This window comes from Hippoglossus stenolepis, chromosome 3 (genome assembly GCF_022539355.2).
Source record: "Hippoglossus stenolepis isolate QCI-W04-F060 chromosome 3, HSTE1.2, whole genome shotgun sequence".
In the NCBI taxonomy this organism is placed as follows: domain Eukaryota; kingdom Metazoa; phylum Chordata; class Actinopteri; order Pleuronectiformes; family Pleuronectidae; genus Hippoglossus; species Hippoglossus stenolepis.
The window spans coordinates 12,258,344-12,277,164 of NC_061485.1; the positions used below are offsets into that span (position 1 = coordinate 12,258,344).

General features: G+C 40.1%; 2 protein-coding genes across 5 annotated transcripts; both read left to right on the forward strand.

Annotated features, from left to right (window-relative positions):
• The first annotated feature begins 7,760 nt into the window (after nt 1-7,760).
• LOC118104844 (migration and invasion inhibitory protein) lies at nt 7,761-12,902 on the forward strand. 2 transcript variants are annotated; one of them, XM_035152091.2, is made up of 9 exons: nt 7,761-8,092; nt 8,411-8,604; nt 9,060-9,159; nt 9,250-9,361; nt 9,442-9,533; nt 9,642-9,768; nt 9,864-9,960; nt 10,133-10,234; nt 10,336-12,902. In XM_035152091.2, exons 1-9 carry the CDS (start codon nt 7,864-7,866, stop codon nt 10,459-10,461), a joined length of 1,179 nt encoding a protein of 392 aa, XP_035007982.1. In that variant the 5' UTR covers nt 7,761-7,863; the 3' UTR covers nt 10,462-12,902. The 2 variants fall into 2 exon arrangements, with proteins under 2 accessions (XP_035007982.1, XP_035007983.1); XM_035152092.2 differs by having other exon boundaries at nt 9,454-9,533.
• Nucleotides 12,903-13,209: 307 nt separating this feature from the next.
• Nucleotides 13,210-18,711, forward strand: tnfrsf1b (tumor necrosis factor receptor superfamily, member 1B). Of its 3 annotated transcripts, none has more exons than XM_035152087.2 (9): nt 13,210-13,395; nt 14,732-14,819; nt 15,145-15,270; nt 15,412-15,570; nt 16,235-16,328; nt 16,409-16,671; nt 16,803-16,889; nt 17,108-17,166; nt 17,793-18,711. In XM_035152087.2, exons 1-9 carry the CDS (start codon nt 13,345-13,347, stop codon nt 18,309-18,311), a joined length of 1,446 nt encoding a protein of 481 aa, XP_035007978.2. In that variant the 5' UTR covers nt 13,210-13,344; the 3' UTR covers nt 18,312-18,711. The 3 variants fall into 3 exon arrangements, with proteins under 3 accessions (XP_035007978.2, XP_035007979.2, XP_035007980.2); XM_035152088.2 differs by having other exon boundaries at nt 17,796-18,711; XM_035152089.2 differs by having other exon boundaries at nt 13,274-13,395; nt 14,740-14,819.
• Nucleotides 18,712-18,821: the final 110 nt, after the last annotated feature.

The window sequence follows — 18,821 nt, forward strand, 5'->3', positions numbered from 1 at the left end:
TATTGGTCACGTGAGCACTTTCTTGAAATACTGGTTCATGGTCTACATGTTATTACTGCAGGGAAAGAAATCAGCAAAGGCCAAGAGACAACATGTAATCAGGCATAACGGTGTCACAGTTCTGTCCCCCTGAACCATGACGTCATCCCACATGCATGGTGTCGTGGGTTCACTGCAAACCAACGAATGACAAAGCGCATGACATTAAAGTAGTGAAGTAAATTTATGATTCTGAGAGGAAAGCTTCTTTATCTTAGTCTCTATTTACATAGGAGAATCTGATGTAATTGAGCTTCTTTTCTAAGAAGAACATCAGTGCTTTTAAAAGGTGGGTTGCTTTATCCCAGCCTTTTATTTTATCCCTTTTTTATTTTTTCTGATTTATGACGGTAAGGATTCAAAATCTTTTAACTCTTATCGGCTGTGTCTCTGCTTTCGGCTCTGAGCTGCAGAATCGTCCACTCACGTGTCGCTCGCTCCATTTCTGCCATGATCATTACCTAACTTCGAATCCTGACATTGCTGCAGTTTTCACTCTAGATATTACACCGTACATGTTTGAGTTGAGTGCGGACCACATGCCAAGTCTAATTACGTTTAAATAGGGAACCTCAAATTCGATTATTGGAGATTCATTTGCTGTCAGGCAGTGTATGCTTGTGCTCACACAGGCCATAAACAACCACCGAACTGTCTCAGTGATTAGTGGATCTGAAAAACAAGCTTGAAAGCTTTTTAATTAGGCTATTGTAGAAGGCTGCTACTGTATGTATTTGATGGAGAAGGCTGTTAAACTTTGCTAAAAGCCTGCGGCAAAAACTGAAATATGTGCTTGGAAACTCTCAGATTTAAAAAAAAGGGGAGTTGGCTGTTGCTGGTTTTTATATATTTTGGTAAAGAATTGTCTTGTATCTAAAAGTGATATTAAATTACAGGTTGCATAATGTAGAGAAGATAAGAATGTTCTTTTCTTTTACAACCTAGATTAAAAAATCAGCAGCATGTTCTTGTTTGTAGACAGATTCATTTTTCAGCACATAATATACAGTTTCTCATTTTGTTTTTAGCTAAGCCTGAAGCTATTTTAGTGCCTGCAGCTTGACAATAGCAGTAATCACTGCTTTACATTCTCCTCTGCCTGTTAATTATGTCCCGTGTTGAATATTGTGGGATTAGGCCGTCCGGCAGCGTAAACCAAACCAGCCCGGAATATTTGAGTTTTTTTTAATTGCAATGTTTACAACCATGCTTATTTAAAAAGACAAGCTTTTTAACTGTGACTGTACGATGAGGTGATGCTATCTTACATTTGTCCCTTCTTACAAATACGAACAACACTTTAGTCTCAGTTATATAAGTGTGGTTTGCTGACAGTGGTGAGGATTGGATGAAAAATCTGATTCTTTTCAGACGCAGCCACAGCTGCTGAGGAAGTTAGTCTCTCTGACATGACAGCGTTAGTCGTCCTGATGCGCTCTCTGTCAACTCGGTGGCATTCAGTTAGATGTATTGCCTTCTCTCAGTCAGAAACAAAGGCTGTGATTAACTGGTATGTTCCTCCTCTGTTGATTTACTGCATGTGTTTAGCAGGCCTCAGAGAAGGCACACAGGCCATTAAGCACAGCAGTGACATAAAAGCCCCAGAATGAGGTCCCACTGCCGACTGACTCAGAGGAATCAGACCCGGAGCAAACCTCCCGGTCTCTGTCCCCGTCTCGTAAATTAGTGTCCATTAGACCGCCGCTTCCAGGTGTAATACGTTGAAATATATGTGACCACAGCGTGATTGCTTGGGTCCTCGTGGACATTTTCTCTGGCGTCCTCACTCCTCACTCTTCCTCCTGGTAAAACCCAAGTGTGGCAGAGCATAATTGGTTTGGGAATAAATTTGTTGAAAAGAAGTTAAAAACAGGCCATTAAAAAAGAAATTGTAATCTACTTATGCAGGGTGTGCTTTATAGGATGTGTGTATTGGTGTCCCTCCCTCTTTTCTGAACATGTGTGTAATGTGCATGTGCCACGTGCATGTGATGTTACTCATCTCAATTAACTCAGTGCTGCTGCAACAGTATCAAAAAGAAAAGATGTTGTGATTTCAGCTTTTTTGGTCGCTGAAAGCTGAAGTGACAATAAAGCCTCCTGACCGAGGCCTTTTACTCTTCACTCTCCGTCCCTCAGGTTAGAGCAGCGGGAACAGCACTGTGGCAGGTCTAATCCTCCTTATCTTAATAGCATCCACCACTATCTCAGCGGCGGTGGGGACAATCGACCCTTTCCCTTTCTCTATCAGCAAAAACCACTTCCCTCACCAATCCCGTTGGTCACCCTCCTCTGTCAGAGTGCCCCTTTCGCTCTCGATCAGACTCTTTGGTTGGTCCATTACTCTCTGATGTTTCCTCATCTTGTTCTGCTTTGTCACAATCTCCCCCAAGCAGTATTTATTTGGAGATGCCTGCTTCCAGAAAATATATTAAAAGCTTGTTAGGAGATATTGCAGCTGTTCAACAGGACAGATGTCCCAGGTTTTTGATAGAACACAAGAGCACACACATACAGAAACACACACACACACAGTGGATGTGTACCTTGTCTTCGGGATATTTCCTTTTTTCCTTTGCCTTCTCATACTCCCACTGTGATGACGGCCACTCTGCAACAGAGGAGTCGAGAGACAATTCAGATCAGATTGAAAAAACCCCGTTATCTTTATACCACATAAATGATACAGTGTTTTTCCTCTAAAGCAACATTTCATTAGAGGGATCTTGACCGATAATGTCTGCAATGGGTCAAATTGGGTTAAGAAATACCAATGGCTCTGCATGAATGTAATTTCCCACTCCTGTCATACAATAACAGAAATCCGAGGGTCAGTGGACACAAGGTCACCAAAACTGAGCGAAAGAAGACTGGAAAAATGTCGCCTGGTCTAATGCATCTACATTTCAGCTGAGACACAATGAATGTTGGGTCAGTATTTGGCATCAACAGTATGATTCCATGGAATCAACAGTATGATTCCATGGACCCAACCCACCTTGTGTCAACAGTCCAGCCTAGTGTTGGTGGATTAATGGTGTCGGGAATGTTTTCTTGGCAGAGTCTCGGCCCCTATTCCAATCAATCAAACATGGCTTGAATGCCACAGTCAAGTGTTGAGCATTTCAGTATTGTTGCTCACCATGTGCATCCCTTTGAAGCTGTAATTTACCATCTTGTCATGACGTACACCCTCCATGATAATGCACCATGTCACAAGGTAAAAAGGTATCTCTGTCATGATTTAAGGATTACAGGAAACTGGAAATAGACAATCATACCAAGTCAGGTAGAAGCAGTGAAGATATGTTAATTGGAGGAGACAGGTTTACAGATGCTCTAGTTGGCAAACTGGAGACTGCAGGTGACTGGAAACCAGGGCAGGTGTTTGCTGAGCATAGGTTTGCGAAAACCCTAACCAGAACCACCTGGGAACCAGGAGCAGGAGTCGACACGTCACTGACACAAGAAAACATTTAAATGTCGGTTGGGATCCTTAACGGAGGATCAGACAGAGTGTCAGCCAGAAGCTCTGATGCAGAGGCAGACAGGATGTCTGAAGGCTGTGGGACTCTGAGAAGCTGAGCCTCAATGGTACTTAGAAGCTTTAAGAATCTTCAAGACCAATATATCCTCTATTGGTTTTTGACCCCGAGATACCACCAAGGAAAAGCAAGGTGAGTTCCCTGGAAATGAGACGGCTCATAGTATGGAAATGACAGGGATTCTGGCTGGGGGCTAGCATGGCTGGAGGATAGCCAACTGGGGGGTTGCCTGGAGGCTACAAGGCCAAAGGCATGCTGACTGGTAAGCAGGCTGGAGACTAGCCCACTGAAATACAGACTGAAGTTTAGCCAACTCAGACACTGGCTGGTGGCTATAGCAGGCTGGGGCACTGGCTGGTAATCAGGACTATTTATAAAGTCCTTTAGTTTGTCAAATAACTCTTAAGCTACGGCTTTTTGGACACTTTACTGTGAGCCATCCTCACAGCAGCCTCTCAGTACCACCTCCCTCTTGTCTTTCTTACACTTAGTATATACGTGTACATTAATGAGAGTAACGCAAATCATACATTTCATACTCAAGTAACACATCTGTTGGGTTCATAGGAAGACACGAATGCAGACCAAGGCAGGTAAATGTAGTGAAGCTACATGAGATCCTCCATTAGAATAAAAAAGCTATCTAGACAACAAAAAACAATATAAAAAGAAATGATGATGTATAAATCACGAAGTTTTCAGATATTATAATTATAATAGTGTCTTTTAATATATTCTAGCCAATTTGTTATTCCTGTGACATTGGTAACTTTTCAGTTTATGATTAGCCTCCGATAGATGGACTAATAAATGATTCAAAAGTAGAGACTCATTGACAGTCAGTCAGAACCTTGTGTAATTAGACTACACAAAAAATAAAGCAACTAGGCAGCAGAGAGTCAAACAATAGGCAAAATGTTTTTGGTTGTTTATGTGGTAGTTTTGTACAATATCGGACCTTCATTTCGCAGGACAGGCATCACACAGAAGAAAACACAGGGCAGGACACAAAGATTCAAGACATATACATATCAAGGAACAAAAAATACATTCAATAATGTTCAACTGCCCCAAATTTCTCAGAGTTGTTTGATTCGTTTTCCACTATTTTTCTTTACATACACCTTTATTTTCTTTAAGGTAATGACATCAACAATATATTTCCTAGGTCATATTTTTGTTGTTTGGTCAATTCCAATTTTTTTTTGTTTTTTGTTGTTGGTGTGTTGGTTATCTGGGCCTAATGAACAACGAAGCGCTCTGGCGGCAGGCAGTAATTGCTTGGAGCCCAACAGTAGGGGTGTAATTAGAGAGACAGGGAGGAGTATATGACTTCATGACTGGCACCGTAAAATGATAATGGGGTGCAACTCCACACTACTGTGGTCAACTAATCATACTGGACTGGCCTGGACAGCTCTCAGTGCAAACGAGCCGTGACAGGAATACTGAGCAGCAGCTCACCCACGCAGTTCCACACCACTCGCACCACGGGGATCAGGCATAAGATTATGCCTGTGACCCTGCACCACCTGCAACACTGTCATTAGTGCCATCATGGATGGACAGGTTTAATGTAAATACACTAATGTCATCAAGCCTATAGCAGAGGTTGAATGCATACTACTGTCGACACATTTGCAGGCACATGATGTCCTTGAAGAAGAAAGTCAATAAACCATCGGTCAATATAGAGAAAATGATGATTATCTCTTACATGCATGCTGATTAAATAGCCTACAATTACCTTACAGCAGCAACATGTACAGATAGTGGAGATTTGGTAATATGCATAACCAGCTCCTCAACCTGCCTCAAGTCCTAATGGGATATCACATATAGAACTCACTGTGTTTGTGCCATTGCCATATGCTTATTATCAGATCATCTTTACAGAAGGAGGTTGTGTGCGCAGATGAGTGTCATGTGATGTGTACATATTCATACAAGCATAAATACATGCATCTTAGAAAAATTGCAAGCAAATGCAATCATGCATTGAGTGGACATGGAGGTGTGTTGCAGTCATACATGAACTTATGACTGAGACTGAATAGATTATCCAATCAATTTGGTTCTATTGAAAGCAGTTTGAAGATTGTTTTGTTAATCCTGTTTGAAATGATCTTGATTGATGGACCATTTGACTGGTCCATGAATGGACTGGTTTACTGGCAACGCATGACTGCTGTTACATGAGGTAGGTGTGTTGGAAAGCGACCCAGCATGCACTGGGGTAACATATTTAAGGCGTAACTGTCATTTCAAGTGGTGTTCATTATAAGCATCATTTCATCACTCTTCAAACTTTAAATATTGGTGATGAAAATTTGTGAGTGATGATGTGTATGTGTGCATAATTGGATAATATTTTCAATGAGCAGTATTTAGTTGTGTTCAGTGCATCAACACTTTTCAGCAAAGTGAGTCCTGCTGTAAATCATTTAATTCGTTGTACATTTTATTTTTTAAATGTTCTTGTAAATTTGTTCAAATGACAAATTATAATTCTAATGTAAATTTGAATACCATATTATAACAACTGATCAGTTAATCAATGAACTGGTATATGCATTTACTGGCAACTTTATATATGCCTGCAAAATCGAATGCAATCCAACATAAAAGCACTATCACATGCTACACCTTTACGAAGCTTATAATGTAGAATGTATAATGCAGATAATGTGTTAATTAGTAATTATTTAATAATAATTAATAGGGTGTTTAAGATAGTGATGGTATTGTACTTATAATAATTTGACTCCTGATGGGCTGCACAGTCAGATAGTAAAGTGTGTCTCCACATGCTGCAAATCTCTAAACAAGTCATTTATATTTTGGCTCCCATTTCAACCCACAATTATTATGAAAAGGATGATCCTGGGTTGTAAATATATGGGATAAGTTTGTTGATAAAAACCTTCTGGACTTTCATGTTATCCCATGTTTTATTGTTTTGTCCTGGCACCTCTTGCAGCCGTCTCGTAGGAGTTTCCTATTTGAACTGCCTGCCCTGACATTTACTCCTTCTTTCTACCTAATATGGTTTTATGTGGAGAGCTGCAGTGGTGCTGTTTTGGCTCAACTCAGTTCTCAAAGGCTTCCTTCAGATCTTCAACAAACTGTGGGGGTCTTAGTTTTATCTACTTGAGTTCTAGTTGATAAAATATACTTCAATTTGACCTGACAAAATAAATACATCTGACTTAAAGCACACCGATATTTTTAATAGTGGAGGTTGTTAGTCAGTAGTGGAATGTAACTGAGTTAATTCTAAGATTCTATAAAGCTCTGTAAATAAGAACAACTTTGAAGATTTTGATTATTGTGCTTGAGTATTTAACAATTTACATTAATCCACTCCATGGCTGACCAGCTGCTACATTTGAGTCTGTATTAAGAAAACATTGATAAATAATAATATACCAGTATGAAATGGATCACTGCATATTTTTGCTCTTTTATCTTTTATACTTTCTTCTTCATTTTGGACAACTTCCAACGGGTCTTCTGTGGATTTTGGAAGCTTCAGTGTCTGACTCCATGATGAGACCAGGAATCTGTGGGGACACATCATTCTTCTTGTCACTGATGATAGTTCTGTATGACTCTGGCTGTGTTTGGGGTGGTTGTAATCAAGACTGGATCAGAAACCTGGCAAAGGTGTTAACTGTCCTAGGGCTCCAAGCCGTATCACTTCACATCTTTTCTACACTTGACTTGATAGACATTTGCACCACTCACCTATAGCCAGTAGGTCATTAAATATGACAGGTCTACCACACCCCATCCTGGCTTTTGTGCATTTTTGTTGTAAGACCTGAATTATTATTTTAGTTCATATTAAGCTCATCTTTTCTTAAGTTATGTTTGATAAAGAAGTTGATACCAGTTTTATGGTATAATTTCACTAAGATAAGAATCAATCTCTTCTCCATCCACCCTTCCATCCATCCATCCATCCCTCCATATATCCATCCATCCCTCCATATGGTAAGGATCATCTGTATGACCTGTGTTTCCTGCTCTCCAGTGGCTCTGGCTAACTAAACGCGCCCTCTGTTGTTCAACACCATGTCCTGTATGTAAAATGTGTGTCTGTCCCTTTAAGAAAAACCTCCGTCGGTTACACCGGAAGCAGCGTAGAACGCTCGCAGCCAATCAGATCATTGTTGTCAACGCGTTGTTATGGAGTCCGGGTTCAATTCGAAACTTCAGCTGTTCGTTTCACCTGCGGCTCGATCAACGGGATCAAAACGTGGTTTAACGTGTGAAAATGTCTTCCACCGAACCAGCGGACTTTCTACGAGAGCGTAACAAAGATCTACTGAAGCGGCTGAAGCAGCAGAGAGAGAAACTGGAGCGTGTGAGCGGCTGCAGCCGAAAGAGGGACCGAGAGGACGAGGCTGAGGAGAGGAGACAGCCCGGGGAGACGGTGCCTGGGACCGAGGGAGGCCGAGGTCCTGCCAGGGCCGGCCTCACCAGACCCGCCGTGAGATTTGCGGGTAATTAAACAGTTCACAATGAGGCTCAGTGCATAAAACCGGTCTGAAGTCTGATACGAGCAGAGTTAGCTGCCTGATGAGAATTACATTGTTGTCCACAAGTCCTCATATTGCGTTCCAGTAGTATTCAAACTTTTGGCATGTACCAAATTCAGCAGGTAAAACAAAAAGTCATTTTTGAAAATATTGATCTTCATATAAAATATCAGATCATGTTGTTTTTCTTTTGTGACTCTACATCTGCACATCCACATCGTGAGGTGTGCAAGTGATGACTAGTTCATTCTTGAATCATTGATGGATTCGTCTGTTCCTCAGAATCTCCATCAGATACATGCGAGAGACAAGCAGGCATCAAGCACACCCTTGTTACTCCACCGTCGCAGACCGCTCAATGTGCGGACTCGTCAGACCTTCTCGATGACGGTGAAAGACATCTTCAAATCCAGGACAGGCTGCAGGACACATCACATATGACCAAGTCCTGTTTAGTGAAGAACTGCAAAGAAGATGTAAGCACAAAATGTTCACTCAGATCAACATTATCAACATAATTAACTTTCTGTGAAGACAACCAAGTGAAGTCTAATTGTCCAATGTTAACGTTATCTGCTAAATTTTCCATTCTGAATGTTTGACAGTCGCCTAGGCACCTTAGAGTGCAGCTTACATTTATCAGAGGACTGTTTTGGGGCTGTATTTAACCAATGAGGAAATACAAGATTAATTTTAGACTTCAGGAAGCACCATTTTTAACATTTCTCCATAGAGAACTTAAATTAAGCTGCTGGAGCTACTTTTGGAGTGGTTACAGTAAATTATGACTCTTATGAGTTTGGGAAGAGATGCAGATGTAACAACAGGACAAACACCCTAAACATCATTTTTGTGTAGATTGATTTTAAGTTTTACAGTACAGGGAATTATTCTGTTAACAGCTGATTCTCTTCAATATTCGTTTTTCTAGAGTGAGGAGCTGAGCCCAGTCACATTTGACGAATGTGTAGAAACCCCTGTGTCTGACAGGCATCATTTGCAGCCCTTGCTTGGATATGACTGGATAGCAGGTACATTGGTCTCTCTCTGTACATCTCTTTCAAACACATACTCTATGCATAGTCCAATAGGTGATGTCTGATTTTCTTTTTTCCTCTCAGGAGTCCTTGATGCTGAGGACACGTTTGTAGAGCGCTCCGATGAATTCTTCAACGATCTCCGCAATTTCCGATCGCTGCACAAGGATGAGTGTGTCCACAGCCCACAAGCAGAGTGAGTGCTTCCCTTTTCACTGCACTTGTGACTTTTTTAATTGTGTCAAATTGACCTTTATTAAATCACTATTAAATCAGGTCTCTTCCTAGATTATCTGTGGAGAACCATTCAGGGCTGACGCTGCTAACAGACAAGGATGACACCGAAGCCAACACAGACAATCATCAGTGTAAGAAGAGACTTTTATCTGAATGCTACCACGATTCTCAGTTCTCTAACTGTTCTTTTCACGACACTTGAAGTAACTCTTGTCTCCACCTGCTTACCTCTTCTCCAGGTACATTCTCTTACAGGATTAACAGTAGACTGTTCCCTGTCCCGCTTCACCATCAGGAGTGCTGTCCTGTCTGCAAAAAGCCCAAGTCCTCCCACCCTCACACTACTGCTGAACCAGCTCTTATCAGGTATCACATACCGTGCTTTCAGAGGTTGCGTACAGTTTTAAAGCCAATCAAAAGTATAACTAAGTTTAAAATACACATACTCTTTTATTTTAAAGGGTCAGCATCCCTCGCTCCACTCTCTTGCCACCCTACAAGTACAAAGCCCACCGGCGATGTAGCTTTGACTCTTCTGATAGTTTGGGGTTACCTTCGGTGAGTAAGAGTTTTAATTTGAAAATCCACTACATGATGATTTTTAATTGTCAACTAATTAACTGTGCCATCAATGTCCTAACTCAGGAACAGAAATGGGAGGGGTTGATCGTGACTAGTTCTGCAGCTGTTGTTCTAGTTCATTTTATTGGATCTATTCAATCTTTTCCAGCACTGTCTCTCAGGCTGGTCCCACACAGGTCAGAGCACCCTGCCACCACCCAGCAGCCTCGACCTGCGGAGCAGTTTGAATACGAAGAACAATGAACTTGAGGTGAGACACTGCAGGCTAACTACATCATCTCAAAGTCTAAACATTATTCACAACATCAAAATTGGCAAAGTTCTCTAATGATGGTTATATTATTTTTTCAGAATCTCTCTGTGCCTGTGAACCAGATCTCTGACCAGATATCAAATGTGTCAAAGTTGGCACGTCACAACTTCCAACACTTCTCTCCCAGGAATAAAATGGGAAGCACATCATACCCAGGGTGCTGACGAATGAAAACTGTTTTAAGTGATCATTGTTTATACTGTGAGCCATTAGACACCATCCAAGAGGATTTCCCATGGATAATGATGGACGACATGACAGCTCTCCAAAAATGAAGCCAAAGCATCTTGATGCCTGGTGGCTGGCTGCAGTATAGATGATAAACCCAGCCCTCTCTATGTTAGTGGATGGGACATGGACCAAACTAAACCGTCAAAGTTCATGTCAAATACATTTTGATGGTCTCCATCATTTTCAGTAGTTCCTATTACACCGATGTTTGTGCAAGTGGTCATTTGTCCAGTAAGTTTGGCTTTAATTAGTTATTTGATGCCATAAAAAGTAATTAGTCTATTTTCTATATACAGTCTACGATCTGTTCGTCTTTTTTTGTAAACAGATCATTTCGATAATGCCTTTCTGTTCCGTCTCTAGGGAATGTGTTTGCTTACATTATATTTTTTTGAACAAAAAACATTGGATAGATAATATCATAATTTTTCCAAAGAGATTAAGCTCTACATGTGACTGTCGGCCTCATGAATGCCAGGCAAGAGGTGTTATGCCCCAGATTAAAGAAAATAGTTTACCACATTATTCCTAAAAGTTCAATTTGAGTTTCCTCTGTAAATCTCACAATACAGAGGAAGTCGTTTTGAGTCATGTCTGTTGCTTGGAGACGCCTGTTTGTTTCCCTTTCCAGCTGTACACTTTGGCTACCAGGTTCAAACGTATTTTAGTTTTTAACTTCCTTTGACACTTCCTCACTGTGGTACCATGAAGACAGTAAAAACAAAGGCAGTAGGTGCTATACATGTGTTGTATTTCACAGGAAATCACAACCACATATACTTCATGTCAAATACTTTAGCCATCCACACCATCACTGTAAATGTTCCATTTTGTGTCATGCAGGCCGATGGATTTGAAGAAAATGTATCAGGGTGTGTTAAAATAAAATCAAGAAAAATTATGAGCGCAATAAAGTAAAAGTTAAGTAAATAAAGTTTGGTGCTGCGTACAGCTCACCTGGTAGAGCTGTCACCTCAACTTGCAGAGGCCCGGGTTCGATTCCGACCCACGGCCACTTATGCATATCCTCCCCCGCTCTCTCTCTCTCTCTCCCTTTCACAAGCTTACTATGTCCTATCCATTAAAAAGGCAATAAAAAGCCCCAAAAAATACATTTGTAAATAAAGTTAATTACATTTCCTTTATTTAGTTTATTTTAGTTCAACACTAATTTGACAGCAATGATTTGAATGATCTGCACTGAACCGATATGCAATAAAATTGAGTGTATAAGCAGGCAGTTTGTTCATACCTGACTCAAACTTTATTATTTAAAAATCCTAATAATTACTCAACACTAATGTACAGGATCTGAGATCAGTGCACCAAACCACAGACACATGAAATTTCACTTCTACATGACACAGTTTCAACTACAGCAACAAAGTCAAATACCGATCACATCATAAGACGTTATTTAATAACACACACAAGTACAAGAGCAAGGGGCTGCTACTGCTCGACTCGAGTAGCAGAGATTGAGGATGTGGGAGGGGAAACTTTAAAATGAAATGTCAGCATCTTATACAGGAACAAAAAAAATGAAACACATGGGCATTAAACCGGTCACAACATGAGCGATTGTACTTGGGCGTATTTATAAGGGGAAAGTTTTTGACGAAAATAAAGTAGTTATGGGTGAGGTGGGCTTCTGTGGCTTTCTCAGTAACACGTCAGTATTGCCAGGCAGTCACACAGGGTTTCTGGTTGAAATTATTCTTTTTATCACAACAGCTACACTATCCTACCACAGCTTAGACACCTTAGGCATGAACGTCGTCTCCTAAGTACTCCTTCTCAAATTTAGAAGGAGTACTTTAGAATCTAAATAGAGTAGATAGGGATCATGTCCTCATAATTCAAAAATCTACAAAACCAATGTCGATGAACAGTTGACACACACAACTGGGCTCTGAGGGACTTCACTGTATCTGGACTTGTCTGGTTATAAACAAGAAGAGAAAGTATAAGTGAGTCCACTTCCTGTTTCCTCTGCTGCTGAGTTTATTTCATAGCTAAAAGTGAGCCCTGAACATTGTCCACCTATTCATACAAATGAATGAGACAAAGAGCATGGAGGATAAACTAATTTTCACACTTGTACTTGTATGCTTGTTATTATACAGAAAATACCTTACACTATAATAATTAATGAATGAGATATGAATTGACCATGGTGGGACCAGTATTTTTGGCTACTGCTGGTTTTGCAACAGAAGTAACTCACCAAAGTCCCAGGACCCCACTATTGTGTTTGGTTTTGGTTTAGTCGGAGGGTTTACTGGGACACTTCATGGAACTGAGCCATTGGTAATGTTATTAAATTCAAAAGTGCTTTTCTCTGTCATGTCATTAAAAACATTCACTGTGAAAAGGCTTCACCAGTTTTTATTTTTGGTGTGTCCTATTATAGGGATGACGTATATTGTATGTTTAAAAGTAATTTATAGTAGTTTGTGGACATCTCTTTTCTTTCTGACAGCTTTTTTCTATTACTTCAGAAAGACATGTTAACTCCCCTTAGACACAAGTCGGTTAGAAATTCACAGTATTGTGATTATGCAGTAGATATCAAGTATACAGCATCAGCTATTTACCTCATCTAAAGTCTCTCTAACCTCATAATGGTTTTTCACATCAGATCAGTGAGTAAGAGGTAGCGCCTGCCTGCTCATTTCCTTCCTACAAATACTTGACTCAGGTCGAGGAAATTGCTCTAGCTGTTTTCACAGACTGTCGGGCCCGCCTTGAAAACATTATCAGTGCAACACACACGCTGGTCGCTGTGTCCTCTCCGGTCTTTAATTTCATCAGCAATGAAGGAAATACTGGCACTACTGGTTCTGCTGTGTGTCCGAACCACCACGGTAGGCTTTGTGTTTGTCTTTCAGTCGGTTGTGCATTTGTGGTGTTTATTTAGGGATTTGGGAAGTGTTTGAGTTTCACTTGAATGAATCCTAAGGAATGTGAAGTAGCGGGCACTTTCAACATCAGTATTAGAATAGTGTCAAATGATGTTTGCCTTACTTGTAAATTGTAACATGTTATTATAAAATGCACCAGTGTCACCTGTCCTAAAGACAAAAAAGAGAATTTCCTCCTGACATTCCTTACATTCCTTTTCAGTATCATTATCAGTGAGTGTTCCTGTGTTATACAGAATTACAGTCATACTGTGGCGGTGTCACACATAATTAATGTGGTTAAACAGCTTGAATATTTAGTTTTGGTCTCATTGTTAAGACAGCTGATTATGAAATGATGCAGCAATTCTCTCTATTGTCTTTCACTATCACTTAGCACTTGACCTGGCACCAGGGGTTGAGAAAGAGGAAAAAACAGAATGTTCTTTACCGTCGGTAATTAATAACTTGAGGCTTCCCTCAGGTTTATCTTTACCTTTGCTGCCTGTGCTATGGAGTGTCACACCAAAGAAGACGTGTGCTTTCGGAACTGAAGGCTTCGAGGTTGATCATCCGTTTCCTGTAATACGAGAAATACTCTGCTGCTGTCAGCATAATCGTACTTTTGCTTGTCATTGGAGGGTATTACTGTGGTGAGAACCCTTCAGAGCATGCACAGGACAGGTGTGTGTGTGAACAGCTACTGAGCCCTGAACCTTTTCTGCACAACAATGCTGTGGTTACTGTAGATATGATGTTTTGCTAAAAGAGAGCAAGTGAGGTTTTGGTTGTTACAATAAGGATGCATGTGTGCCTATTGCCAAAACATTTTAGTGGGTCCCTACAGAGAGGGGAGATTCTGTAGAAGTGAAATGTCCCTCCCACAGACTCAGAACAATGGCTGCCTGTTTGACCACGTCTGCAGCTCAGGCCAGGGGTGTTACCAGAAGGGAACAAGCGGGTGCAGGTGTGGGTGGACAGGTACAATAAAAAAGTCAACTATTTATCAGTCAAATTGTTTGCTTCCTCTTAGCCACTGGCTAAATTGTTGCTTTATAAATTGGTTAAAGGTTTATAGTTTACCTCTGAACAGGTGGATTTCAAGGAGAAGGGTTTGGAAGATACATGTCTATATAAAGACACGACATTGTATAGATGTCCGTATTTTAAAATTACTCAGTTTACCTTATTTGAACAGGCATCCAAGCTGTTTTAATGGAACTTATGAGAAAAGGCGTTTCGTGTTCATCCTGACTAGCATAAGCTAAAATCATCTCAGTTTCTGTCGCTGTGCTTTCAGCCCTATAGACCAGACTCAGATGGAAGGTGTCGCAACTCGACAACAGAGTACGTGGTAAATAATCGATGCTGCAAGAAATGCCCCCCTGGTAAGTGTTGTCCTGTGAACACAGCGAGGAGTGCAACTTTTAAGGTTTCATTTAAGAAAAATAAAATAAAATAAAAAAAAGGTACAGATACTCATATCAAAGTACTATACTGAAAAACATAACTGTGTCCTGTCTGAAAAAAAAAAAAGATTATCTAAAGACAACCTTGTTGGTAAAAGCTTGGGCATAGAGGGCATCTTTATATTTTAGTGCGTTCATGGATTTGTGGACTTACAATGTCAATGTGCTGTTGTAAGATGGGTAATAAGAAAATCGGTGACTGATGTGTATTAATATGGATTCATTGTTGTATATATTATAACAGGACAGCGACTGAGTCAGAAATGCTCTGACACCACTGAGAGTGTGTGTAAACAGTGTGACCCAAACCAGTACATGGAGAAATGGAACTACGCTCCAAACTGCTCACCCTGTCGCATATGCAAACCATGTCAGTAGCTGCACTTCAAATCTCCATGTCACAAATAATAATGATTTTATTTAGCAGTTTATAATTATTGCTACTACTTTTTTTACAACTTTCTAACACATTTACTGTCTGAAACACGTATATTTTTCTCTATATAACCAGATAAAGGTCTGCAATATGCCCAAAACTGCTCCTCAATCACACGGGCCGGGTGTGTGTGCAAGCCTGGGATGTACTGCATCGTGGAATTTGATGACCCTTACTGTGCAGAATGTAGAAAGTACAGACTATGTAAAGCTGGTTCTGGAGTTTCTGTGCCAGGTACAGCGCCCGCTACTTTTCAATCACCTCACATATCCGTTTGTTTAACTTACATGTAATTCTTATATATTTACGTTTTAAGAAAAACATTTTAAAATTAACCATTTTATTGAAAATGTATAATGCACAGCACAATTACAGTTTGAAGAAAATGTGCTCTTGCTCACCAATCTACCGGTGATTCTATAGACTGCATGTTGTTATAAAATATTTTTGTCATTAGTTTAGTCAGTGAACTCACATTTGAAATGTGTATCGCAGCAGCCGAACATAGTTGGAGTTTGGTGTCTAGGCTTTGACTTCTTCTCTTCCCCAGATATGATTACACAGATATAATGGGAATAAAGAGCCTACAGGTGGATGCTGGGGTGGTGGAGGGGCAGAATCGACAGGCAATAAGAGACAGACGCAGGGCAACAGACACATTAACAAGCAAAGGGAGGGATGGGAAATCTTTGCAGCTTAAATAGAATGCCAAATTGGGAGGGTGTTTGTAATAGAGGATTGTGCAGAGTGCGGCATGTCACATGATTAGAGCTTGAGTTGACTGCCTGAACTAGTGGTGGCTAACATGTCTGTATCTAAGCTCTGTACCATGTTACATATAGTATGTATCATAAAAGTGAAATGAGATGTAAAGTGTGATGATGCATGTTGTTGTCAGGGACGGCGTACTCAGATGTGAGGTGTGAACGGTGTCCTAATGGGATGTTCTCCAACACAAGCTCCTTGACGGACCCCTGTCGGCCTCACACGGAGTGAGTGAAGGAAGGACACACACTGTTCTCAGCTCTTTAGAAACTCAAACCTTTGACCTCGTGCTTTGTTTTCCTTACAGGTGTCATGGGAAGGCTGTTGCTAGAAAAGGCAACGCTGCGTCCGACAACCTGTGTGAAGAAGGGGCTGTTATATCCACATTGCTTCCAGACACAACCAAAGGGTATCACCCTGGCACTTTGTTTTCGACTGCAGATACAATAAGGAGCACAGTCTTAGCGATCTCAGACGCCACATTGTCCGTCAGTGCATCTGTTTCAAATGAAGTATTCAACCATTCAACAACTAGCCTACCACCATACAAAGCACCTGGAATTTCACTGGGTATGTTAATTGATTTGCTGTATCTAAGCAGTCATCATGCAAAAACTGTGAGGTCTAATTAGTATTAAATATTTCTCTCTCTCTCTCTCTCCCTCTCTCCCTTGTTTTGTCCATGTTCACCTCTGTGTTAGCTGCCGTCATTGCCGGAGTCATTGGATTCCTTTTGATTTTCATTATAATTATTCTGGTATTCCTTTGTAAAGCAGTAAGGAGCAAAGGTAACTATATCCTGCAGAAAAAAAAGGGACATTAATTATTCTCTAGTTCTTTTGGAAAAAGCTGATTGTATCTACATTATATTTATCTTCTGTAACAACTTGAAATACAGGATAATAATGACCATTATTTGGCAACATCTTTATCAGGACATATTTGTACAACATTTTCACATCAATTTTCATTGTTAACTGCATGTTCACTCTGCTTTTTTTCCCAGATGCTGAAAAATTTCACCCGAAAGTAGATGCAAATGGAAACTGTGAGAGTGATAATAAAGTGAGTCATCTATTGCTTTTCTTCTGTGAGAGTGAAAATATGCATCACAATTCAATACAAAAGCTCTGCCCCCACAGAAAAACTCTTTTTGTTGAACTTTTTATGAAATCTTTTTAAAATGTTTGACATTTGGCACTTATTTACACTGACTAATTTTATTTATTTATCTATTTACATAATTATATCTATTTTATTGTTCTATTATCTGACATGATTAAGAAATGTGCTATACATTCAAGTTTATTATTCTCATTATTACCATTTATTATTATTATAATTATATGTGTAAATTCAATTACATGATTATTTCTGAGGTTGAAGTTAAAGGTTGTTGTGTATTGGAACACATTAAATAAACTGTGAAGTTAATTCTATGTCCTATATGAGGGGGCTGAATCTGGAAAATACATCTGAATATAATTAAGCACTGTCACAATGACCTATGACTTCAGGGATAAAACTTAGAATTGAATCAACACCTCTGAACATTATAGGTATAAGAGTGGACTTTGTGGCAGAACAGCTGCATTGGGTTGCATTAAACTGTACAGATGTTCCTAATAAAGTGGCCATTGACTGTAGTTGTGGCCGTAATTTATACTAAAATAATAAATCTTTTTCTACAGCAGATCACTCAGAGTTATTTGGGGGAAACGCAGCTGATGTCTTTCACAGTTACGTGTCCAGAACAACAGTCTCTACTTGACAAAGCGGGAGCCTGCAGTGACTACAGTCAGTCCAGCAACTACACCGACACTTCAACCAGAACAGACGGCGGTGGCAGCCATGACTCCATTGGCCCTCTGCAGTCCACGTTAGCTTTAAACAATTCATACCCTGCTGTGTCAGAGCCCATGACTTTAATTTCCAACACAGAGCCTGTCACACCTCAGCCCAGTGTCCCCTCAGAGTCCTCCTCTCAGCCTACCAGCCCCCAGATCATCAGCCCCCTGACTGCCAATCCCCAATTCAATGTCAACATCACTTTCCACATTGGGAACGGGTCTTGCGGGACACCGTCCGTCACACAATTAACAGAATCAGACAGTCACCTCCCCTTTGGAGAGGAAGAGGAGTCCTTTAGCAGTCCACAACAAGAAGATGGCAAACACCCGCTGACGCCAGTGCAGGACAGTGCAAGTTAATGTGTGTGAATGAAATACTTTGTTTTTAACATTAAAAACAACCTGTAGGATTGTATGTTCTCATCAGGACAAGATGATGTGTGTCCATATCAAAAACATACTGCTGTCACTGTTTATGTATATATATATATACAGAATACTGTAAATAAAGTTGTGAGTATTGCCTCTACATTCATGGCATAGCAGAAGTGCAAGTAATTGCACATGAAAAAGGGATGAATATTTGGCCATATAACTTTGAGTAGGGTAAAGAGTGGTAGAAATCTATATTTTCACAAGAGTATTTTATCATGATTTGATGTACAACTTATATAATGTGAAATATACAGTATGATGCAAAAGGTTACATGCTTGATTATGAACTTATGAAGCTGTGTAGAATAAACTTACAAATCACAAAGTTGTTGTGTAAAATGATTGGGACTTGTTAAGTTGTTTTCATTCTTATAAGCGTTGTTTGTGACTTTTTAAGACCTTTGTGAAAAATATTGCAGATCTATGTGGAAATAT